This window comes from Orbicella franksi, chromosome 5 (genome assembly GCF_964199315.1).
Source record: "Orbicella franksi chromosome 5, jaOrbFran1.1, whole genome shotgun sequence".
Taxonomy (NCBI): domain Eukaryota; kingdom Metazoa; phylum Cnidaria; class Anthozoa; order Scleractinia; family Merulinidae; genus Orbicella; species Orbicella franksi.
The window spans coordinates 10,189,901-10,214,851 of NC_138149.1; the positions used below are offsets into that span (position 1 = coordinate 10,189,901).

Genomic DNA, 24,951 nt, shown 5'->3' on the forward strand with positions numbered 1-24,951 from the left:
GTTATTACTGCACAACTTATTAGGAGTTGTGAAAATAATGCCTGTTATTTAACTAAGTACTGCTTAATTAAGTTGTGCACATGGAGTTGTACATTTACATAACTGCGATGATCATTCATATTTAAAATTACATCTCTCTCTGCACTTCAAATTAAGGGCTTTTCACACATTCACTAAAGCCTGATTGATTAAAATTATGTTAGCCTTGTCAGAGCATATCTGCGAAGATAATCTTATATTAATTTATTAAAAATTGATTTATTTTTGTATTAATTGTTGAGACTTTCATTTCATGGGGAATCAAATGGTACATGTGTTCATTATTTTATATATATATAATTTACAAGTTTGCGGCTATTTTCTCCTCAGACTATTGAAGAAGTAAGATACAAGAAAATTGAGTGGAACTTTGAAAAAATTAGGTAAGGTGATGTCCTGTATGAAATATTACATAACATTTAGAGGTATACCTGTATCAAGTGGTAGCAAAATGATAAAAACACTATCCCAGACTCGAAGTCTTAGTAAGAGAAATTTTCTATCTTGCTGTGGCCATGCAATACCCTCTATTTACCGGTACATGTACAATGTATATGGTTATGAATATGAAAAAGTTTAAAGAAGAACTGTTATTTGCTTAAAATTTCTTCTAGGGATATCACAATACTCTTCCAAATAAAAGATTTGCACAGAGAGGTGTTGACTGATTCAGAGGTTTGTCTAGTGATTAAACATACTGTAATTTTTGTCATAAATTTGTTTTGTTTGTCAATACTAATGAATCAGATCAAGCTACACATGATGCAGCAGCTTTTGTTATGAAGTAAATAATATTTCTCTGGTATAATTCTACATTCTAGCCACATGTATTATGTCATTTAATTGGGACATCAATGAAACTTCTAGAATTTTCCCTTAATCACGGAAAAATTCCACTCCTTACAAGTCCTGAGATGACAGGACATGCTGCATGATTATGCTTATTCACTGCTGCAGCACTTTGTAAAATTTACTTGTGGTCTAGTTCCTGAGGTATCAAGTGGTCAATACATGTAGGACTTCACAGTCCATGTACAGAGTTGTCTATATATCTGGGCGAATGTATAACTGACAATACACACACGGCCAACAGTTTCCAATATCAGTCAGATCTGTTTTTCAAGGGTTTGGCCTCTGTCAGTAAAGTGATAGAAGAGTTCGCATTGACTCATACCCTGGATGGGAGAGCACATGCAGTCTATAAGATACTTAGTAATATGTTTATTGATAGTTGTTTCATACATTTCATAGGATTCAACAACAGACATCTTCACTTCTTTTACTCTTCATTGGAAAATGGTGGGTTCATATTTGGTTTTTCAAATGAAAACTTTTTTTAGAAAGTATGTGTATTATAATGCACTTTTGCTAAAATTCAAGATAATATTTTCAATTAAAGTACTTTAATATTATATTTACTACCACATAGTAAAATTCTACTATACTACAGTAAATGCAGATCTGATTGGCCGAACTATTGCATGCCAGCATTCACTAATGTGCAGTGGGTCAGAGGTTATCCACATAATGGCAATGTTTTCTTGTTTTTCCAATGTTTGGGAGGAAAATTTAAAAATACTACTGGATAATTCAATTTCCAGGAACATTAAAGAAAGGAAATTGGCCATTGTACCCCCCATTCACAAATCAGTGATGAACTCCTGCCAAGACAAAAATGTCAGATCAGTCATTTTTTTATCATTGAAATAGGGGTTGGTGGGATGGGAGGGGGTAGGGGGTAAGTACTAAAATGACCAAGATTATAGCCTGTCCAATTAACAGATATCTATTTAAGAAATAGAAAACATGTACTGTGTTTCTGTTGAGTTATAGAAACACGAGTGGAAGTTTGGGAGAAGGAGAAATGCTGTGGGAACACGAGCAGCAGGCAAGTGTTTCCACAGCTTTTTTGAGTTCTCCCAAACTTTCACGAGTGCTTCTATAACTCAATAGAAACACGGAGAACATGTTTTCTATTTCTTGTAGAAAACACCGTGATGAAAAAAAGGAAAACAACTTGTTAACTTTGATTATCAAGATTTAAATTCTGTTTGCTTGTGCCATCATGATTGCGTCAACAGCTCGTGCTAGTTCTGTGTTTCTACCGAGTTATAGAAACACGATTTTTAACCAATCAGCACGCGTATTTTCAAAGGACTGTTTTCTAATATTGAATTGTGAATAAACAGCCTTAATTTACAGTCCAATCTGGCCTTTGAAAGTCCTTTTTTGTAACACACGGTGCAATGTAGTCAGCTAAAGATCACTCTTTGTTCTTGATTGGCAGCATTCTCCCAGTGATCTGGTCAGTAGTGATCTGCGAAATTCAAGTGAGACTATTCCGTCTTCCTTTACTTTGCTACATGCCACAGATGTGGAAATTGGAAGCAGGCTTCGAGTTCATAGAGGAGGTGCATATGTTGCGCTATTTGAGGTACACGTACCGTAATTCATTTATTATGGATAGAAGAGAGGGAAAGAACATGGGAGAGGGAAGGAGTATATACCCCTGCGGGGATAAATTGATAGTTTACCTAGCCCAGTGATGTTGGTGGCCTCATAGTTAGTGCGCTTGACTCCGAATCCAGCGGTCCAGGTTCAAGTCATGGCCGGGGTCATTGTGTTGTGTTCTTGGGCAAGACACTTTGAATCACTCTGATAGTACTTCTCTCCACCCAGGTGTTTTGATGGGTACTGGCAAATTCAATGCTGGGGGTAACCCTGCAAATGGATTAGCATCCTATCCAAGGGGGAGTAGAAATACTCCTAGTTGCTTCATGCTACAGAGACCGGGATAAGCTCCGGCCTGATGGGCCACTTGGCTTGTATGCAGACTTAACCTTTTTTATACAAGTTGAATAAATCAAGTTCTTCCCTCCACTCAAAATAATGACCCTTTCAGCTACAAGATTGTAGGGTCTGTTTGTGCCTTGTAAGCTCTTATGATGCAAATTTGTGTTTTGGTACCTGAAATGTTTTAAGCCAGTTTGATAAGTGGATTAATCCCTTGTAACAATGGTAATAAAAAGGAGACAAAGGAAAAACAAAATTAAACTGGTCCAACCAAACCACACATATTTTACAAAAACAAAAAAAAAATAACTACCAGTTTAACATAAGGCTACATGTCATGTACAGCGTAGATACACTGTACCGCAGGAGAAGACATTAGAGCCAGAAATAAACTACCTCAGTCTGTTGGAAATGAACTATTTGATTGTAGACTTTGGAAAATGCTAATTTTGGTATAAAATTTGCTTGTTAATTTTGAATTACATTGGTGTCTTTCATCAGGCTGCTATTATCGATGGACTGTTGATTCTATCAGGCGAAGCTACATCACTGTGTGTAAAGTACAGAGAAGTGACCTTCTGCTGTGGGAGTTATGATCCTGGACTTATACAGGCCAAGAGAGAAAAGGTACATATTGACTCTTTTTAGAATAATTAATAGAGTGGGCTGTAGAATCCAACTAAGGTACCGATTGTTCAAAGTCTGGATAACGCTATCCACTGGATAAATTGCTTTCCAGTTGATACATGTAAGTGTTAACAAAACAGACACACTATCCACTGGATGGTGATTTATCTGGTGGATAGTGTTATCCACCTTTTGAATAGGCTCGATTACCAGCCGCTGCTTGAGGAAATGAGGCACACGGACTCAAGAGTGGCGGATATCGAGCCTACCTTTTGAACTACCCAGGATATTTCACAGAATTCAGGTTGCTGCTTTGTGCTACCTAACACAATGCGAAACTGTTTAGGCCAGGAAATCTGCCTGAATTTAGGGGCTATACTGAGAACACAAATTTAAAGACATGTCTTTTGGATGATCAATAGTTAAGAACACAACTTAAAAGTGCTCAGCTGTGAAAATAAAGCCTAAAGATAAATTCAGGTCTGAAAGTGTACATGTGTGTGTACATGTATGTTGGTTGCTAGTCTGATGCTGCGACAAGTTCCATGGTGCCATTGCTATTTTTGGTGCTGCTGATACTGATTAGGCCAGTTTTCATCCTACATGTAGTAGATGAGTAGCTTGTGCTAAAACATTTTTCATCAATGAAGAAGCTCCTCTTGACATTTTCCTCTTATTTATACCTTCCAGATCCTTAAAATGTCACTCATGGATTTTCTAGGCACTTGGTACACAAAAGGTCCTGCTCAGATTACAACAAACTATCACGGATTGCAGATCTTTGTTAGCCCAAGCAAAGTGAATTCTTCTGTAGTTTATCAAAATCACTTGTTGGCTCAGTTAAGCAAAGGTATGGTGCAGGTACAGTGTAACTACATGTAAAAGATAACTCCTGTTAGATAACTCACCCTTGTAAATTAAATATATGAGATGTTTCCAGTATTATATCTTTTGCTGCATTTTTGTTGGGCCATCTGTGATCACATGAATTGTACAGACTGCATTTTGTGCATGCTAAAACAGAAAACCAAGCTTCATTGGTCTCAAAGTGAAAAAAGGAGGGTTAGTTTCTCTGCCTTTCAGCTGCAATATCTTGGGGAAAAAGCCAGAAATATGGCCTTTTTTTTAAAACAGTCAATAGGTCAAATATGAAGTTCAACTACCCCAAAGGTTGAATTTTCTTTAAGTTTTGTCTGTCTTGTTTTATTTAGTTTTACAAGCTAAAACTTATGTCAGTAAAGAAGATAATGGGACAACTGACAAGTCACTAGAGGTAAGCCTTCATTGTGAAGTTCATGTTCAGGTTAAAAGCTAATTTGTTCAAGCATGTAGGAATGTATCTTGTCATAATTAATTTGCCAGCATATACCATTGTAATTTATTTTCTTATATTCTTGATTTTGTTCCTGTTTAGTTGAATGTCAAGTCTGATGATTTTAAGGCTTCAGTATGTTTTCAAGATGGAAGGGAAGCTGTTAGCATCATCATGTCATTCAGTCTTTCTCTTCATCAGAGAAACAAAAAAGTAAGTTCTTTAATAGTTATACTGGGAGGTACGTGGTGGCCTCATGGTTAGTGCTCTCGTCTCCAGAATGAGTAGTCCGAGTTTGAGTCCTGGCGGGGGACATTGTGTGTGTTCTTGGGCAAGGCATTTCACTCTGACAGTGCCATTCTCCAACCAGGTGTACAAATGGGTACCAGCAAACGTAGTGCTGGAGGTAACCCTGCGATGGATTAGCATCTCATCCAGGGGTAAAGTAGAAATAATCCTAGTTGCTTCATGCTGCAGAAACTGGGATAAGCTCTAGCCTGATAGGCCACTTGGCTCATGTGCAAACGTAACATGAATGTAGCTATTCAACCTCATTGCCTAGTGGAGACTTCAGCAGTGAGCAGTCAAAATATCATGATCTACATATAAAAGTGACTGCATCGTGAAGATGAAGAAAAGTAATAATAATAAAATACCTATTATTATTATTATTTAAGTCCCAAAATGGGCCAAACAAAGTCCATCAAACAGAGATCCATTTTGAAAACTTTTTTCCTGTTTCACTGCGCCCCTCTTTGTTTTCTGCTTCTATTATACTCACCACTGTGCTTATGCATGAATCTCTTTTCCCTTTGTTCTTGAGGATTCCAGTGTACATACAGTTCTCTTTGCTCTGTTTCACCAGCCTAGGATTGCCTATACCCCATTTTTATCTCTAAGTGCTGCGTTCGATAACAAAAGAATGATATTTACATGTGTCGTTTTATTTTCTTTAAGACTCAGTACACAGCTTCAGTGGGCATTCAAGCATTTGTTCCGAACAGTCAACAGACAACATATCCCTGTGGTATCATAGGAAACGAGTTGATATCTGTGCCCTGGGAGTGCACTGTTACTGTAAGTGAATCAGTTAGACACTCAACCTCGTTCCCAGAACGAGGTTGTTACACACTTAAGTTGGACTTAATTTATTGCAACCACATAAGTTATATAAATTTAGTTAGTGACATAAACAAATATTTAGCGCTGAGCTATTGAGAATAAATCATCATCTAGAGCATAATCGTTGCTGGCAATGTAACGCCAAGTTCTCAGAACTCTCATCGGAGAGTTTTGTGCTAATGCCTCACAGGAGGCAGCGTGGCCGAGTGGTTAGGGTTGCGGTCTTGAAATCTACTGTAGAGTTTTTTTTTTTAATTGCTAAACACATAATTACTTGCATTGCCTTACTCTACTTACAACACGACACAATGTTTATTTGAAATAATATATTTCTTTCTTTCAGATTAAGTGGTATGTCTGTGAACTAGCTAGGTGTAGCTAAGTGCTTCGACCACTCTTAACGTTCAACATTGGACATTTTTTTTTTACGGTCTTCCGCTTGTTACAAAGGTGTATCCTCTTTTTTTTTTTCTTTCTTTTTTTTTCTTTTTGCAGGGAAGCAAATCGTCTGGCCAGTCCACAGTGACAAGAGTAACTTCCGATCACAACTTTTCTCTGTTGCTCAGACCTGAATGCATTCCAGTATTTCAGGAGCTCCGCGAGGTAAGTTCTCAACTGTGTTGCGGTTTAACACAACTAGTTTCATTGTATGAAAACAAGACACAGTTTGATTTTTGGTAGCCTTGTCTCATTATCAATTATGACTTTTAAACTTCTTGAATTTTTGTCTTCATTTTCTGTATCTTTTATAGGAATATACCAGCTTATTGGATTTGAGACAATTGAAAAAGTTGTTGAGATTGTTGAAGAAAAAGGCGAAAGAACAGTCCACACCTAAGCAGGTATTGACAAGTGATGAAAACGAGTAAATGCAGATGTAATTGTCTTCTTTTTGTTTCAGTGCTGCCGGAATAAGGGGCAAGTTTTACGAAGTTTCACTCGATCTGCAGCCTGGTCTGTAGGTTAATCAATGGAAACGCGATGTTTTTCTTGCATTCACTAAGCACTTGTTCTCCCGCACTTGAGCACCAGCGTTATGGTTTTTCCGCGCATGGCGCCGGTGTCATGTTTTCCTGCGCTTGGCGCTGGTGTCATTTTTCTCCGCGCTCTGCGCTGTTGTCATGTTTTCCCAAACTTGGGGTCTTGTCATGTTTTCCCGCGCTTGAGGCAGGTTGTTTGTGGGTTTAGCATCTGATCGGTCAATTGCTTACGTAGCATTTCAGCCTAAAACAGTATGGGGCTCCGGGGAATAACTGCAGAGTTTGTGGGGTTTATTTCCCAGAGTCTCGTGCTGAGGCCTATTGTGTTAGGCTGAATTTTAATATATCGAAATTGTTCTATTTGCCATGTGTGAATTTTTGGTTGTTTTTCTTGTTTCACAAGTGCGATTTGAACGTTTCTTTGTCCATAAACCAACACATGTAGCTAGAGGCAACATAATCCATACCTTTTCCCCTCCATTTTCGTTTTCGGCGAACATTTTCGTTGCTGCTGTTTTGTTTTTTAGATTTTCATAAATTGCAAAGGGATGAGGCTATCTTTAGAAATGGATGTATACGAAGAACTGCTGAACGTCAGCTTTGAAGATATCAAGGTACAGTAAACTCACTTGATTTTATTGGTTGGCTTCTGTGGTTCACCCGACATCTTGTACGGGAAATTCCGGGAGGAGTATCGAATGAAGAGGCATCTACTCCATTTAAAAGGCTCTTTATAATTGACGAAACGAAGTGATAGATAAATAACACAAACAATACCCGTAGCCCTTAAGGACTATAGAGATGAAGATTATATTGACAGGAACGAATGAAAATAGATGTTATGAATTGTTGCAGATCAGCCGCAAATGGAACGGAAATTGATTCCTGGTATGACATTTTAGACTGAAAATGTCGGTATATCTCGAGAGGTTGCCTTCTTTTGCGGAAATTCGGGAAAAATGATGTTCCATTTACGACTGGAGATTTCCATAAATTCAAATCGGATTTCTTGGTTGAATGGCGAAATTTACAATGTACGCTGTTACAGTGCATTCATGGTTTTTTCATTTAATTCGCAGGCCGAATTTAACAGAGATCAACATCATATAACACTAGAACTGAGCGTCAAAGATCTGGAGGTAAGCTCTAAAACTATAACACTTGCACCCTTTGCCCCACTCCTTCTTCTCCTGCTTAGCCTCAATACGTACAGCGGTAGCATTCTAGCCTTTGGACATGCTCTCTAGTGGAGGATGGGGCGAAGAGAAAGCGGGAACCAACTCCCCGCCCTCTCGACCACTTCTTTCTTAACCAGTTCCTTTTGGGCCCTTCCAGCCGCTGTCAGACCCTTCCAGCCGCAGTGTGTTCACAGGGTAGTAGCAGAAAAGGTAGAACAGACTGAAATTTCAGACTCATCTAGCCACTTTAAGGTCGCGTTCTTGTATATACTGAGTATATAAAAAAAGTTATCTTGATAGGGTGAAACTACTGGAACTAATGTTTTGATTAATACATGCATAACAACTATCCACAGGTCGAGGACTGCACAGATAAAATTATTGCACTTCAGCAACAGCGATCAGGCGGCATTAGTTCCTTGTCATTATTGAGATTTTCACTCATGCAAGATGTAGCCAAGGACGAGGAGAGAATAGCTGTGAAGGTATGTTTTAAGAAACTTATGCATGCATTTCTGTAGATGCATTTCTATGATTTCGTTACTGAAAATACTAGCCAAGTTTTGATTAATATTTTTGAATATATGAAAGATTATATATTTGAACTGCGGAGAAAGATATGAAGACACGATCCGCTGCTCAAATATATGATATATTACAAACTCACAACGTGACCAGCTCTCAGATGGCTTGATAGCTCAGTTGGTAGAGCACTGCACCGGATCGCAGAGGTCGTGGGTTCGAATCCAGTTCACGCCTGAGTGTTTTTTTCAGGCTTTAATTTCACAGCTGCTTAAGCTGTGTGTATAACTGTGATGATCAATCATGTCTTCGTGACTTGTATATTGTCACATAAGTGGTAGCGGATGGTTTGGCTAAGTTTTCTTTATTTTCTCAAAATCTGAAGTAGTTTTCTCTGTGGTTCCATTTTACAGAGACTTCACATTGAACCAGGCAACTCAACAGTATCCTTTCAAGAAAAACTGATACTAAAATTACTGCAGTTTGCTGGCATCAAGAAGAAGTGTCAGTTTTGGGGCGAAGAAACGAACGCAGAAGATGAGAGTTCCAACGAAAATCTTCCCGCTTTCCTAACTAACACGCGATTTTATTTTGAGAAACTTCATGTGGAGTCGTTTCAAGTTGTGGTGACATGTAACCCGGCCAATACGCTCCCTGAAGAACTACAGAGTTTAAAAACTGCGCTGGAGATTCCTGCCGGGTTTCCTCCTTTGATGGAGAACGCCAGTGTCGAGTTTGGTAAATAGGAGTTTAATTCTAAAGCTGTCCATAGGAGTTACTTTATCTTAGAACAAGCGATTCAAAGCTTCGCGTCAGCCACATGTATTTGCTTTAGACGCCGTCCACACAACACTGGGAGGAATTTGAAAACGCAGCTTTTTTTTCCGTCCACTCTAATCCGTCACGAAAACGGAGCTTTTCGAAAACGCTCTTCAAACCGGGGGAATTTGAAAACGCCGGCTTTTCGTTTTCGTGTGGACAGAAAACATTTTGGAAACGGAGCCTTTTGAACACGTTGACCTCACGATAATGTGATTTCCCTGCTCGATTTTTTTTTTTCAAACACAATTCCTCCGGCGGGCTCTTAATGGTTCAATTAATTTTCCGTGTCTTTTGTGATTTGGTTTTGGATTTACGATACTCAATTGAAAACTGCTTTATTGGCTTAAATGTAAACCAGCTTGTTTTGGCTAAACACCAGTATTTAATGTTATCATTGTATTTAGCATTTCTCTCGTGTCTTCGTGCTCCGCGATAAAATGTCTTCGAAGGTGTCGAGTTATCTGAAGAAATTATCTTATGGAACTGAAGCTGTCCTGTCGGGCTTTTCCTTCCTGCGATCAAGAATAGAATTTATGTATATCCCTTGTTTTCTTTTAGGAGAATTTTTACGAACCGGTATCAGTTACAAAACATTGGCTTCTCTCGGTCGAGATGCCAGGAGGCATTACTTGAAGGTGAGTCAGTAAACTATTATCTTGGCGTTTTCAAGAGGAAATGAAATCGAAAGCTGCTGGCATTTCTGTACAGCGTTTTCTGCCTTCATGTCACTTTCTCTATGTTAATTATATATATATTAATTATGTTCATAATTATCTTAATTATTGCAGGAAATCGGCCGTCAGTCCACGTCTCTTCTTGGCTCGCTCCATCTCCTTGGTGACCTCTCCAGCTTGCAGGGTGAAATTGCCGATGGACTCGCCGAGCTGAAGGAGACTGGTGACTACTTGGGATTTGTCAGACATGTGAGAGGGGGCTTGGCGGAATCTTATTACAAGGTGCGGCATTGAAATCCCAAGGAACCCTTTTGATGAACCCCTGGGGTGAAGTGATTTGATGAAAGAGTTACTTTGGAAATGTCCCTCAGGGAAAACATATTTCCAAAAGAGTTGAAATGTAATCCCCAGGAATTTTGAGCAGATTGATTCGAACTCATGTGAAGCATATTGGCAGGTTCATGATATGAAGGGATCACTACCCGTAAATTGAACTCGTTGGCCAAGGAGCTAGTGTAGCTGAAAAATTCAAGTATTCAAACGCTACAATCCGAAATTGTTTACCTAGAGCTGCAGGGTAGATTCCTATTTGATTAAAGGAACTCAGTTTCGGCAGTTTGAGTTATTTTCGCCAAGAACAAAATTAACTTCAATTTGAAGGAAACCTGGAAATAGTAGTCTACTAAGATTAAAAAAAATAAAAAATAAAAAAATAAAGGAACAAGGATGGTTAAGGAACGACAAACTTGACGTAGTTCCTTTAAGTTTGACAGTCTATCAATGAAGCTAGGAACGTTCGGTTTGTCCGAAAATTCCTGGCGCGCCACAGGTATAACGTTACCCGAGATCACTTTCAACGCTGAAATTACGAAATATCTTACGATCTTTCCGTCTCGGATGTCGTTCGCCTTTTCGTTTGCGTCTTATTGTGGTACATGTTTCTCTGCAGTTCGCTGACTCCTGGTCAGCTTGTATCACGCAGTCGCAATCAAATAGTCCGTCGACGAGTAATTCTACGCCCTCGAGCAGTTCGAACCCTCAGATGAAGTCTTTCCGTGGCGTTGTGGGTAGTTTGACGAATTTTCTTCTTAATCCTCCCAAGGATGCCAGTCATCGAAAACTGCAGGTACCTTGTTCATTATTGATGACTTTAGTCCACTTCTGTTGTGTTTTGCCTCGTTCCGTGTTTGGCAGGGCGACCTTACATTGGAGGGAAATAGTTGTGTGACAGAATTTCAGTCATGCGTATTAAAATAATGAAGTTTTCGAGATCATCTCAGCAGACCATATTACAGTTGTCTGTTCAGTGACCTGGCCTTTGAATATCATCGAGGCTGGAGGTGTCTTTGTTTTGATACAGACCTCACTTCTTTTGTTGTGTAAATTGGGCTGTTCTAATGCTAACTGAGTTACATTAAAATGAGAAAAACAGAGAGGTTTGTATCAAAGCAAGGTCGCCTTCAGCCTAGCTTGCATTCACAGGCCAGGTAACAGCATACAACGGTTACTGTAAAACGGCTTCTTGCCAATGGAAAAAAAAAAAGAAAAATGTCAAAGTTGGTACGAAACAGGGTATAGACTAACGGTCATGTTAAAGAGCATTTCTTGGTCAATGTGAAGGTATTCAGAGGTGAAGCAAACAGTTGATATAATTTCCGATTTTTGTTTCAGCTCTCCGACTCACCAGCTGCTACGCCTCCAGGCAGTCCGGGAATACGTTTAGCGTCCAGGAGACTGGTACCGACAAATTGTGAAGACCATGATTCTTCAGGAAGCGAGGAAAGCAGTTTGTCGTGCATTCAGTCGGTGGACGGCTGGGAACTTGTATCGAAGGATGTTCTCAAAAAGTTAAAGGGCCAAGAGTTTTTACGTAGACTACAAGTCAGCATGAGTGGTGAAGCGACTCAAGAAGAAAAGTAAGCGGATTAAGGCTTTGCTTTGTGTGAACAAACTTACACTTACAGACAAACAGACAGACATACATACTTACAACCTTTATTTATACTCGATAAAAAATTTCAAAGCTAACAAGCTTGTGGGGTCGTGTACTACATAAAAAGATACAAATGCGAGGAATAATTAAGAAACTACAATTAAAGGATTAAAATCATTCATTCATTCATTCAGACAGACAGAACGATAGACAGATAGACCGACAGACAAACAGACTGACCGCGAGAGAGAAATAGACCGACTGACAGATGCACAGGCAATCAGACAGACTTACACATACTTTAGGCATGCAGACAGACAAACAGACAGACAGACAGACTAACAGACACACATACAGACTAACAGACAGATAGAAAGACAGAAAGACAGCCCCCTGCTTCGAGCACGATCCCTCTGTCAGAGGGAATCCTGGATGCTGTTTCGTCGATTTCATCTGACAAATATTCGAAACTACAGAATGCAAATCTATAAAGATTTGTAATAGCCCATTTCCGAGTTGACCCAAGCCTCTCTATCAAGGCGAGGCCTGGTGTACAACCATTCATATGGAAATGAGTTTGACTTCCATGTGAATGAAATCACATTTTCATAAGAAAAGAATACTCGCTTTGAGAAAGAGGCTTAAGGAGATTCGGAAAATGGCATATACACCCAATTCAACCCCTTGTATTGTCTTAAAGAAGTTATAGCTTTCGCACCTTCCTGCCAACGTGCCTACCAACCCAGCACTCATGCATTTCCTATCCTTGCTTTACACAGCGATTTTGTGATCTAGTTCCCTCATTCGTCGGTTAGATAGCTGCGCTGTAATCATTTCTATCTTCGATGTCGTTAATTTTTCTTACTTGCTTAGTAGTGGGTTCATCTTACTTGCTGAGGCATGACCTAAGCAAATTAACCCTTATTTGAGGGTTTCCTAGGTAATAGATAAGTTCTTAAGCTTGCGGTAGATTTGATAACTGTCTTTGTTAACTCGTTTGTTTTCCCTTAAAGTTTTGTCACCTGTATAAAGCTGCGCCACGAGGATCCCGAGGACAAACTGAGCGCCCTGGTAACGAGTCAGCACGTGCACTTCATCAGGGCTGGCTTACCATTGGCTGATAACGTGATTCTCACGATTAAACTTTTCAACTTGTACAAGGCGCGACATAAAGACCAAGGTATGTGATATGTGCGTTATTTCCGGGCTGCAACTCAGAGGGTTGTCAGGAAATGGTTAGGGGAAAAAATATTCTTCACAGTCAGGGAAAAGTCAGGGAATTTTATTTTGAGTCAGGGGTAATTGACGTTTTGAAGAAAAGTCAGACAATATTGACAGAATTTAAGACAGGTGATTTAATACCTTTGAAGACTGGAAGAGAGATTTGGGGTGACTGTGATCTCAACGATGCTTTTCCTTCGTAAAGGGGGAAAGTTTGTCGAAAATGTATTTGTCTTCATGGGGGCAAGAGACCTCCACTATATCTGACATTTTGTGCCTGTTTGGTCCGGGACGTTTTCCTGAAAAGTGATGTCTTTTGCCATAGACATCACTTTTTAGGGAAATCTGAAAATTGATGTCTGTGTCACAACGTCACAAGCGTGAAGTTTTCTAAAAGAAAACCAAACAAACAAACAAATAAACAACAACAACAAAAAAATCACCGTTGTTCTTTTTCAGATCAAGAGCATTACCTGGAATTACGGATGCGAATATCAGGAGGCAAACGACTGTCCCTCCCCTCCCCTAATCCTGCCGACAGTCCTCTAGTCCGGTGTAGTTCGGTAAGACGGGCACAGAAAGCGGCGAGTGTAATAAACGAGACGAAGAAAAAGAACGAATCAAGATAACAAGTCAACGTCGGCAAGATCTTGATCGAGTGCACAATGCAGAATTGCAGTTACTATCCAGGGAAAATTTTTAGTTTGTATTACGGATTTAGACAACTTGTGAATTAACTTCCAAGTGTGAAGGATCGATCAATCAACAACTTTATTTTTGTGTCAACTTCTACTGGCTGGCTGTCCCTACAAGGAGCCTAATATATTACTTGCAATACGTTTCGGACGTTTAATTTTCGAGCACCTTTTATCTCATGTCGGATAAATTTCGGACTGAAATTTCGGACACTTTGCTATAAGCTAGCTGAAGTAAGTTTACGCCTACAAACACGAATTAAACTGAAACAACATTTGTAAAAATGATAGTTTTCCTCATCTTCAAGGTTTTACAGATACACCGACGATATAATAACACGTTTCATATCTCAATCAGTGTCTCGGCTAGAGTTCGCTCCATGAAGGAAACTAAGAGCTCTGGAGCTACGTTAAAGTTTTATACTGTGCTGTAAATATTTCGGACGCTTAAAAATTTCCAACGGTTTTATTTTCGGACACTTTTTGTCCGAAATTAAAATTGTCCTAAATTTTTTGCAAGTAATGTAATTGGGGACACTTGAAACTGACGCATCAGTTGATACCTTGTCAGAGAGATGGCCTTTGAATCTCACGCGGGAGCCAGGTGTAAGTTTCCTCTGTTAAAAAAACCTGGGTGTCGCGTTGCTTGATTATAGAATTTGCCGCTGTATTTCCTTTCGTGGAAATAATTTGATTTAAGTCTTAGTCTAAGCTCGAACCTCTTTATCGTATGTTTACGTGTTTATTGTTATAAAGTAGAAGACATATATACGTTGAACACTGTCATTGGGCTAGGTTAAAATAACACATTGAATAGTTTGTAATCTTAAGATGCTGTTATTGTTATTGTCATAAGTATTGCAGATAAATCCCAAACTTTATTGCTGTGAATTTCATGATGGGGTTTTCCGATATTGTTTTTTGGGGGGTGGGGTGGGGACGGGGGGCAGCTAAATATAATTTCTCATAGTATACAGATCACTCTATCCTAATAACAACGTTTTCAGCAGCTAAATTGCGCTGAAACGGTTTTATTATTTTCAGACAAATTACATCATACATAAACTATATATTATTAAGTTTAATTAGGGTAAAGATTGTTTTTATCTCGCAGTATACAGATCATTCTTTGCTGACAACGTTTTTAGCGGCTAAATTGCATTGAAACGATTTTATTATTTTCAGAGAAATATTGTTTTTATCAAAACTGGTAAAATAATTGTCAAAAGTAGATACGAATTAGCATTTAACTTACATCTTTTGTAAAGTCACTCTTTAACGACAAGTTCCGATATTGCAGTTTTTTAGTTAAAATTAGCTCAAGTTTATAGTTCGCCAATTGCTCATGAAAGTCTGCATTATTTTGGTAAAAAAAGAGAGAGATATATATGTAATGAATTTAATAAAGAGCTATAACAGATTCATATTGGGGGAATGTTATGAAATACTGTCAAAAAAGGTAAATCGTCATATTATGTAACTATATAAAAACCACGTTCAACTGAAGTAACTCTATTTACAACTAAGCTTATTATATAATGAGAATTTGAAAGGACATCAATTATTATTCTCCTGAACCTTCTGCTCGACAGCGTCCTGGAGGGGGCGGGGTGGGGTGGGGGTACTGTGGTACTTCCATATGCAAAGGTCGGGGTTAGGGTTAGCAAAATTTGAATTAAACCCCAGCAGGAAACCAATCTAGGGGATTCATTTTCTTACTTTGATAATCTCTTGGTTCCAAATAAAGTGGTTCATTTTCTGATTTTTTTTCTTCCTTTCTGTGACACTGGTTTATTATTTTTTTTAGAAAAATAACTTAGGATTTATAAAAAAAAGTACTGGCAATTGTTTTTGTAAAGCATGCTATACCTTTTCAACTTGAACAAGTCGCAACGTTAATCTTGAAACCTAAACAATCGCGCGCCTGAGCTGAAAAAAAGGTGTTATTCTGATTTTCAGAGTTATCTCAAAGTTTCTCGTAAGAGTTGATACCGTTTGGTAGCTCGAAAGGTCTGCTGAAAAATTGCATTTTAACAGTAACGGAAGTTACTTTGAACACCTCACTGTCTAATTTCCTTGAATGCGTTTCTCTTCGTTTACTGTTGTACTACAAAAAGAGTAGCGCTGGTTGTTGACCTATCACCTGTCTCTTGTTAATTTTCCGGTTTTTGTCAGAAAGATTGCCAAGCTACCAAATATTCTGTTAACATATTGTGAAAGTTTATGTGAAGTGTTCTGCATGGTCAACAGGTATCGGTCAGTCTGTAGTAACCTATGTTTCATTATTTCGCGCTATTTTTGAGTGGACGACGAAAGCCAAAACTCTTCTGGTACCAGTTACTACAAAGCACTTGTGTAACTTTCAACAAGAACATCTGAAGTTCTTCCTGGTGGTTATGTTATTCCGAGAGGCCAACCGGAATCGAAACCTTCGTGGAAGTTATTCATTAGACAGAGATCCGCTCGGGAACTCCCAATATCAAACAGTTCGAGTGCGCCGGCGTTTCCTTTGTTTTATTTTATTAACGATAATCCTGGCCACCAGATCACCAAATTCTAGCACTGTGAGAATACTGGCGCCGAGAAACAATCCCACCTGACCACCAATGTCACCTAAACACAAATTAGAAAAATAAAAATAAAAATAACATGATTAAGTGTAGCATAGTTTCCGTGATGAGAGTTGACTATGCCATGGCAGCCTACATATCTAATACCTACTATATGTAAGACCTTGCTCATTAGATTGAGCAATAATCGCTTTCAAAGAAAATAGAATATTTTGCTGTGCATAAAGAAACACCAATAAAAGAAATAAAGAAACAGCCATGCGAACAAACAATGAATCAATTAAACAATTAAAAACCAGCAAACATAAAGAGACAGACATGCAGGAAGACGGAGACAGACAGACAGGCAGACAGACAGAGAGACGGACCGACCGACGACCGACGACCGACAGACAGACATGCAGACAGGTAGGTAGGCAGGCGGGCAGGCAGCCTGGCATTGACTACATCTTGGACTATTGTGCTCATGTGACGGAGTAGCTCTGTATAACTCACCAAACAAACTTTCCTGATCATATGCTTGTCGCTGGGTTATAAGAGTGACTTGCATTTCCTCAAAGTACACATCTAACTCGAGGAAGTTGTCCCTGTTAGGAGATAACGCTCGTTCCATGAAATTCTATTTTCTTTCCCTTTAACATAAATATCGAACCCTTCGATAGGCAACACCGAAGAAAATTGGAAAGAATAACTCGTCAAATTTACATCTGACTTCTCGGTCAGATCAAAGGGTGGTTTAACAACGACCTAAATTTCGCTGGAGCTGCCAGCTTAAATACAGTTGTCGTTTACTCTGGTCCTTGCCAAGAGTAACGATTTGAAGTGATTTTAGAGCAAATACGTAATAAAGTACAGGATAATATGGCCATAAACAATATACTATTTTGCATGAGTTCGTTTGAGTTGGAAATCTTGGTTAAAAGGTCATTAATTCATGTTTCAAGTTTGCGTCATCTGGCGAATAGATTCTTATTATCATCAAATGTTTCTAAAAGCTGTCCTCAAGTTAACACGTTAGGTATCTTTGATGTTCCTCACCTAAGGTAATGTCTCATGACGTCCTTTCGAACATGTTTTCTCCGCGCCAGTACCTCGGAGAAATGCTTGGCAGGGGTCTGGGCGTAACTCAGTTGTACTTGGTATTTGGTGATCTCACAGGGGACTGGGCATTCGCAGTTGTTGCTTTCATTTCGAAAGATTTCTGGATATTGTTTAAGAGACAAAACTGTGATTCAACCCTTGCTTAGAACAATGTGTTAACAAGAGCTAAGAACAAATAGAAAGATGTTTTAAAGCTCCTTTTCAAACTAATCCCGTCCAGGTTCTTCAACTTACCCATGGCAGGCCAAACGCAATTTTTGACTTCCTGTGGTAGACAGGGCGGGGCTTCGCCTGAAATGGAGAAATTTTTATAGAATGTAATATAGCTCACTGGTTTAAGTGGAAAATGTGGAGGCGTGGTGGCCTCATGGTTAGTGCGCTCCATTCCGGATCGAGCGGTCCGGGTTCAAGCTCTGGCCATTGACATTGTGTTGTGTTCTTGGGCAAGACATGGAACTCTCATGGGTGGTAACTCTGGGATTACATAACTCTCATGGGTGGTAACCCTGGGATGGAGTAGAATCCCATGAGGGGAAGTAGAAACACTTCTAGTCGCTTCATATTACATAGAAACCGGAGATAAGCGTCGGCCTGATGGGCCACTTGGCTCGTATGCAGACTTTACATTTTTAGCTTAAGTGGAATATGCCGTGAAATACACAGCGAGTTAATTGATTTCTCTGTGACTTACCTTCCAAATCGTACGATCTACATTTACACATACTAATGACGTAATCAGCGCGGCACTTCAGGAGGCAAGCAGACTTGGTGTATTTTTTGAAGCCCGCTAAGTGTTTGTCTTCACATGCTGTTTTGAATGGACGCGGAAGATTATGCATCTGAAACGAAAAGAAAAAGAAATCCACAACTGTAATAACTGTGCTTGTGTAACGAAGATGATTCGTAGGAACAATTCTCCGATGGAAAAAAAAGATGGCGACTGGTGCATCTAGCCATAACTCTTACCGCACGAAAACTTTGAAAAAGCTTACACAAACGTACAGAAAAGTTGTAAAACGTTCAAACCTAGCATACACTATGTCGTTAACACTGGAACAAATATGTAAAAATCTGGCTTTTCTTGTACTTTATGGGCTGTGTAAGGCTCGCTTGGTATTGTGGTAAAATGTGAGGCAGCCATCTTTTTTCATACGGAGGATTGTGACCCGTTTTAAATCTTTAATGCTTATTAGGACAAATTTGGTTCAATGAAAACCCCTAGTTTCGTATGATCTCGACCTTAGTTTTAAATTGCATGTATTTACCTTACAACAGTACTTAAATGACCTTAACTGCGCCACACGGCACAAAGAGAATGTTTACATACTACTTCCTTCCTGAGCCCACAAAATGTATGTGTCCCCGGTTGAATTGCAAAGCCGAGTTCGTTGATCAGTGGTGGTTCTTCCTGGTCATGCACCATGACCTTGAACCCAGACGAGTCTCTCAGTGATCCGTAATATTGATCCTGTTGAACGCTGAGGGATAATCTGAGAGCATAATCTACTCCTGCTCGCTGAACTTTTAGAAGAGGGTGACCCTTTAAACCTGTTAAACAGGAAATAAGCCATTTGAGGAAGTTATGTCGTGATACATTAAGCCAGTCAAACATTTAAAAATAGTAGTTTATGCGGGAAGGTAAACACTGAAGACGAATTGGTAAAGTCACAGGGACAAGGAAATATTTTGGAGCGGAGAATACTGAGACGGATTACGAAGAAAGGGTTTATAAAAACTTAAGCCTTATTATTTAGATCCGCCAAGCATTGGTGAGGGAGAGGAGGCAAAGTCATTTTTTTCAGATGCTTTTGCCTCTCTTCCCATTTCGAACCCAAAACATTCTTCATGTTAAAATAGTTCTGAAATAGTTCTGCAGTGGAATTTACCATGCAAAGAAATTCCATGTAGATAGAATAATGAATGAGTTGCCAGTAATCGGATACCCGTGTTTGCGCAAAGAACTCTGGGATCGTCAGGGGGCGAACATTGCAAGTCGCTAGAAGGAAATGTATAGCGAAAAGTTGTTTCGACGGCCAAAAACATGGTTTTGGGGAGAGATCAACGCTTTTTCGCCGTTGTTTTATCGCAAATGGATTTTGGCAATGTTGATACATGGAAAATGTAAGTTTTTGTTTGAACAACCGTGAAATAAGTGATAAAATTTACCGATAAACTGAACTCCCTTTTGCTTGCGTGAGGTTTATTGTGAAATACATTGAAGAGAATATTGAAAATTTCAATACACGCCTGATCTCGAGAGGCTACCCGGAGCAAATGGTAGAAAAGACCCTCCGAGAAGTTAAATATAAAGACAGAAAAGATGCTGTGAAACAGAAATCGAAAATTGCAGAAGGAACTACTACCCTTTGTGTCGGGCAATTTCACTCAACCGTCAATACCAAACTTTGGAAAGCATAATCACGCACAAATGGCACTTTTAAATACAAATACTCAAAGATATATTCAAGGAGCCACCCTTGATCTGTTATAGAAAAGGAAAATCACTGAAATACGTGCTTGTAAAAGTAAAACAAAGGCTTTGAGCAACACAGTAGCCACAGAGCGTGAGTCGCGCGGACTCATTTGTCATTAAATCAACCCCAGACAGTACAATGATCGCCACCGGGCTTATTTCCAGTATTATTTGTATGACTGAGCTTTCAAATAAGCCAAAAGTAGCCTGTACACAACTTTAAAGGCCTTACTGGGTTATTTCCTCTCGATTTATACCTAATTAATTTTGTAATATTTTCAGACCATTACGCGATGTAAATTTCACAATAAACCTCACGCAAGCAACGGAGTTTATCGGTAGGTTTTATCACATATTTCACGGTTATTCAAACAAAAACTTACATATTCCACATATCAACATTGCCCAAATCCATTCGCGATAAAAACGAAGGTGAAAAAGCGTTGATCTCTCTCAAAAATTGTTTTCTTGTACCTCGAAACAACTTTTCGTCATACATTTCCTTCTAGCGACTAGCAATGTTTGCCCCCTGACGATCCCAGAGTTCTTCGCGTAAACACGGGTATCCGATTACTGGCAACTCATTCATTGGAAAGGCGCGCTGAAACCGATCGTGGTGTAAGTGGGAAGCTATGACTTTCTACTTGTCCTGGAATACCAGGACCGTCCATTTTGGGTCCCTAATTCTCTTTGTCTTTGGGGCGCATCACCTTAACGTTGTTTCAGTGCCAAACTATGTCCTCTGTGTTACTGGTGGTTCTCCTATAAACGGCTGCGAGACTGAGATGTGACATAAAACTCTGACCTAAACTGTACCCACCTGAATTGAACGTGTAACAAAGACCAAACTCAGTTATTACCGCGGTGAAGTTCTCAGGCCCACACGGCTGCGATTTCCATCGACATTTCTTGATCATGTGATCAATTCGATGCCCGTGAGTTCTGACGAACTGCGCGAAATCGAAAGAGTCATCAAAGTCGAACGATGTGTCATCGAGCACATCTTCGTCATCATCGTCGTCGGGTTTCTTCGATTCCTTTTCGCGACGACGGCGACGAAGATAATTGAGGAAGTTCGGGATCGGCGAACGCGCGAACAGCACTTCTTCCTTGTTGTCGATGTACTTTTGAGGTGCTAGAATCGACATGACCTGTGGATTTAGGGGAATACAAAAGTTAACGCCAGTTAAAATAACCTTCTGCGTCTTCTTCTCTATTTTCGGTCCGCTTTAGCCATTCAAACGCTGAGGGTACCTAAAAGAGACGCAGTGAAATGCTACAGATGTCATTTTTTCTGGAGAGATTATCCCCAAACGAGCGCAAACGTCACTTGAAGGAGAATACTAACACTTCTTCCTCTTCGAGACAAAACCTAAATGTTTCGATTGGAACATGCAGGAACATGCACAAAGCAAAATTGTGGACGCGAAAAAATACAGCAGCTTAGGTCTCTAGTTTTTCTCGGTATTGTTTACTGGATGACATCGTAAATGGAACAAGGACAATGCTCCCTCAGCCCACATTTCATCAGGTTTAGTAACCAATGAGCTACACCACACTCGACAGTGCATTCATTTGGTAGCTGGTTGTTTAATTACTATAAATACGTACACAATCGGATTTTTATAATGGCTAGGAAAGCAATTCTTCCTCTTTAGCCTTTATCATTACCTGTTTACATAGTGAACTTAGGTAAAAGACATGTAAATCAAGGAATTGATTCAGTTGTTGAGTTCCTTTGTTGAAAATATTGATCGATGGCGTGATGTTGTTGATATTTTGTCTTCCAACAGCAATCAGTTGTACGATAGCTGTTTGAATGTACCTTAATTGATCCAAACGAATAAGAAATGTACTTTACTTCCTTAAGATCATACTTCAAATCAAAACCAGATGGCTCTGAAGGGTTAGGGGTGGAATAAATCCCGTATGCCAGCCCAAATCCCGGTCCCATACTCTTTTTTTTTCTGTGATACCCAGTCTTGGTGACCCAAATCCTATTTCCTAGTGAAAATATAGCAAATTCCTCTTCCCATCTTAGTCCTGCAGTCCCCTCAAACGAGATGGTCATGAGAATGAAGTCCATAATCAACCTCTCCTTTGTAACAGTACTGATATGAAAACCAGTTGGGAGAACTTGCGTTGAACCGTGTTTTGAGCGTTTTAGTTTAAAATTTGATACAAATATCCATGTGTCGGTAAACATAAAACATTTCTTACCTTTTCTCCAATGGTACCATTTATGAGGTAGTAAGGAAACAAGTTGAAATTGCAAATCGACACGGCGGGAAAGATAATCTCGTCCAGAAACTCCACTTGTACTGTAGTGGTGATTGGGCGATCAAAGTATTTTTGTATACTTTTCTTGCTCTGCAATACCAACATCATAACCGCAAGTATCAGGATAATGAGCCAGATAACTCGGCGAATTTTCGGCCCTTCCTCGAAAATGAAGCGAAATCCGTGAAGTGTGAGACTATGCAAGAAGTCCTGCCACAACTCGTAAGTTGTCGGGATCTCGTCTTCTTTGTCTTCTTCTTCGTCGCTGTTAGCATCTTTGTGTTTCTTCTTTTTCGGTGACTGTTGCGGACACGCCATGTTTGCGAAATTGTGTGCGTCTACGAAACCCCGCTGCAGTATTTCTAACAAAGAGGTGTGCTGTGTTTTTACGACCACTAAGACTTCTTCAACGACTGTTTTATCGGTTGTGAATTCCAAGGGATTGTAGCCCCTAGAGTTCAAATAATCTGTTTCAATGGGCATCCTTAGCGACCATTATTTGCTGACCGTGCCGTTGGGTAGTACATATCATTAGCCATTTTCTCTGTGTTCTTGAAAAATTCCCATGATCAATTCGTTCTCCCAGATGACGTTTAAGCACGACTTGCGATGTTAAATATTCGGTGTCAATTTTACGAGGAGAAACTTGCGTCCGACAAACGTCTCACTGTCACTGAATCAATTGACGTCAAAGAAATGCCGCGATTGCAAAATATAAAACGCTGCTCTCAAAGGAATTAACTCTTCCAGATGAACTAGTTTACGTTCATTAGTGAAACGTTTTCATCAATTTGTCAGTGTAAATGCTTCGTTAGAGAAAAGCGAAAACAGTGTCGAGTTATTTTTTCTTCACTTCTGTCTGACGGTGGCTTGGCACGGTGTCCCACCTGCCCTTGCTAAACAGTGCTCAATGAACCATACATGAATCAACCATGTTTCAGCTGAAACTGCTTGACGATGTACGGTAATGACATAATGGAATTCTGGTACCGGTAAATTTTGTGCAAACACCGTCTTGGATGAACTGAAATGCAAATTGTAAAGCCACGAGGTTTTGTTTTTCCGTCTTATGGGTAACATCCAGCACACTGAGTAGATAACCATGGAATTGCCTTTGTTTAAGAGTCTTTGTTTAGCATTTGTATACTGCTTGGTCATTTGCATGCTGGCTGCCTTCCACTTGTTAGTCTTAGTTTATGTAGCCAGACTTCAAAGCGCGCTTACTGTGATCCGAGCTATGGAAATCAATCAAGACAGTCGCCGATATCGATCACTCTGTGAATTTCCTGAAGCTCTACTTACAAATAATATATTCTTAAAATTACGTTGGTCTTGATGGTGGAAAACTCGGTGTAAAAGGGCTTAACATATTACCAAAGCATTGTCGCATTGTGTGGCGGCTACGGGCATTCTAAAAACTTTGGTTACATTTTCCCTTTTTATATAGCCGGGAAATCTATCTCAGTGTTAACGTGCATTATACAACTCAAACTTTCCATACAAACATACAAACAAAGCGTGGGCGCCATGTTTGTTCAAAATTAACTTGTACCCAGGCTAGTTACTTCTATACCTACACATCATCCAACACTCTCCAATCAATAGACCACATTCGTATTCTCGGTGTTAGACTGGAACTAGCTTGCAAGTGAGGCTAATGCGGGGAGTCTTTCCAAATGTAAATGAAATTTATATCTTTTTAGTGATATTCCCTCGCATGAACCTCCATTGCAAGCTAGATCCAATCCAATACCGAGAATACGAATATGGTCTATTGATTGAGAATTCAGTGACTTTGTTCCCAGGGCCTTTCGTCGTTCAGAGAAAGGTGGTTGGTGGAGATAGTGTTAAGTTTACAACGAATAAATTTCAAAAATTGTATTAAAATTTAAAACGAAAAAAATCCAAAATAAATTTATCACCAAATTCTCAATGCCAGAATTAGACGAAATGTATCGCTGTCAGCTATCAGTCATTTCAAATCTGGCACAGAAAACCTTATTCCCAAACGATAAACCTTAGTTTCAGGTTGAAAAAGATTCTTTGATCCAAATTCCACAGGATATTCTTTTTAAATTGCGTTTTTGTTGCCATAAAACGTCTTGAGCTTACTGTCTTCACGAAAGCTATGCGTTGGTGACGAGTGGAAAATAATTCATTGAAAAAAAAAGGTTGTCTTCGTGGAAAATGTTTGTCTTCCATGGCTCTCCCTTAATGTGTAATGTAGTGTCGTTGATAAATTTGGGTAATAAAAGCTCGGCCTGTCAAAACAATTGAGCGCAAGAAGGATCTATATTTTTTTCTAATTTTCAAATTAAATTTGACACAAAGACGACTTTGACACCCAAAGTTGTGTGCACATGTATGAAGCTTTACTTTTTTTTATTATCAGCGCGGTTTGAAACAAAAAAAATAATAATAATAATATAAAACAGAAAATCAGTCAGCTGCCTATAATTAAAAGAATAATTTGCGGCGCCCTCACACGATCTTGTAATAAATAAGTACGGTTTCCAAAATTAAGCCATTTTAATTTCCATTATTGGTAAGGGACGACGTGCACATTTGTGACGAGAAGCTGTCTTCTGTATATCATAAAATCAAATGAC

At 39.3% G+C, this 24,951-nt stretch overlaps 2 protein-coding genes across 4 annotated transcripts in view; one reads left to right on the top strand and one right to left on the bottom strand.

Annotated features, from left to right (window-relative positions):
- The window catches only part of LOC145487064 (uncharacterized), a 22,026-nt gene extending 6,334 nt beyond the window's left edge, over positions 1-15,692 (top strand). For both annotated transcript variants that reach the window (XM_081465773.1, XM_081465774.1), the window contains 21 exons: positions 370-422; positions 654-714; positions 1,291-1,338; positions 2,327-2,473; positions 3,334-3,459; positions 4,150-4,309; positions 4,671-4,732; positions 4,874-4,984; positions 5,729-5,848; positions 6,389-6,496; positions 6,646-6,735; positions 7,401-7,487; positions 7,953-8,012; positions 8,408-8,536; positions 8,987-9,311; positions 9,954-10,030; positions 10,184-10,351; positions 11,019-11,195; positions 11,741-11,985; positions 13,016-13,182; positions 13,683-15,692. In XM_081465773.1, the coding sequence (XP_081321899.1) occupies positions 370-422; positions 654-714; positions 1,291-1,338; positions 2,327-2,473; positions 3,334-3,459; positions 4,150-4,309; positions 4,671-4,732; positions 4,874-4,984; positions 5,729-5,848; positions 6,389-6,496; positions 6,646-6,735; positions 7,401-7,487; positions 7,953-8,012; positions 8,408-8,536; positions 8,987-9,311; positions 9,954-10,030; positions 10,184-10,351; positions 11,019-11,195; positions 11,741-11,985; positions 13,016-13,182; positions 13,683-13,852 (2,691 nt within the window). In that variant the 3' untranslated portion in view covers positions 13,853-15,692. The remainder of the gene's footprint in view (positions 1-369; positions 423-653; positions 715-1,290; positions 1,339-2,326; positions 2,474-3,333; positions 3,460-4,149; positions 4,310-4,670; positions 4,733-4,873; positions 4,985-5,728; positions 5,849-6,388; positions 6,497-6,645; positions 6,736-7,400; positions 7,488-7,952; positions 8,013-8,407; positions 8,537-8,986; positions 9,312-9,953; positions 10,031-10,183; positions 10,352-11,018; positions 11,196-11,740; positions 11,986-13,015; positions 13,183-13,682) is intronic.
- An 83-nt stretch (positions 15,693-15,775) lies between these two features.
- LOC145487066 (acid-sensing ion channel 2-like) lies at positions 15,776-24,324 on the bottom strand. Of its 2 annotated transcripts, XM_081465777.1 has the most exons (8): positions 22,283-24,324; positions 20,883-21,213; positions 18,917-19,137; positions 18,281-18,428; positions 17,824-17,880; positions 17,527-17,689; positions 16,984-17,075; positions 15,776-16,531 (listed from the first exon to the last, which is right to left on the bottom strand). In XM_081465777.1, exons 1-8 carry the CDS (start codon positions 22,823-22,825, stop codon positions 16,398-16,400), a joined length of 1,689 nt encoding a protein of 562 aa, XP_081321903.1. In that variant the 5' UTR covers positions 22,826-24,324; the 3' UTR covers positions 15,776-16,397. The 2 variants fall into 2 exon arrangements, with proteins under 2 accessions (XP_081321903.1, XP_081321902.1); XM_081465776.1 differs by having other exon boundaries at positions 16,444-17,075.
- Positions 24,325-24,951: the final 627 nt, after the last annotated feature.

Bases quoted from the DNA above. Each gene is read 5' to 3' on its own strand.
- LOC145487066 (XM_081465776.1), bottom strand. From the start codon at position 22,825: ATGCCCATTGAAACAGATTATTTGAACTCTAGGGGCTACAATCCCTTG. The intron at 21,214-22,282 runs GTAAGAAATGTT...CTAAATCCACAG, and splicing joins ATGGTACCATTGGAGAAAAG to GTCATGTCGATTCTAGCACC. The intron at 17,076-17,526 runs GTGAGGAACATC...ATCTCCTAACAG, and splicing joins GTCATGAGACATTACCTTAG to GGACAACTTCCTCGAGTTAG.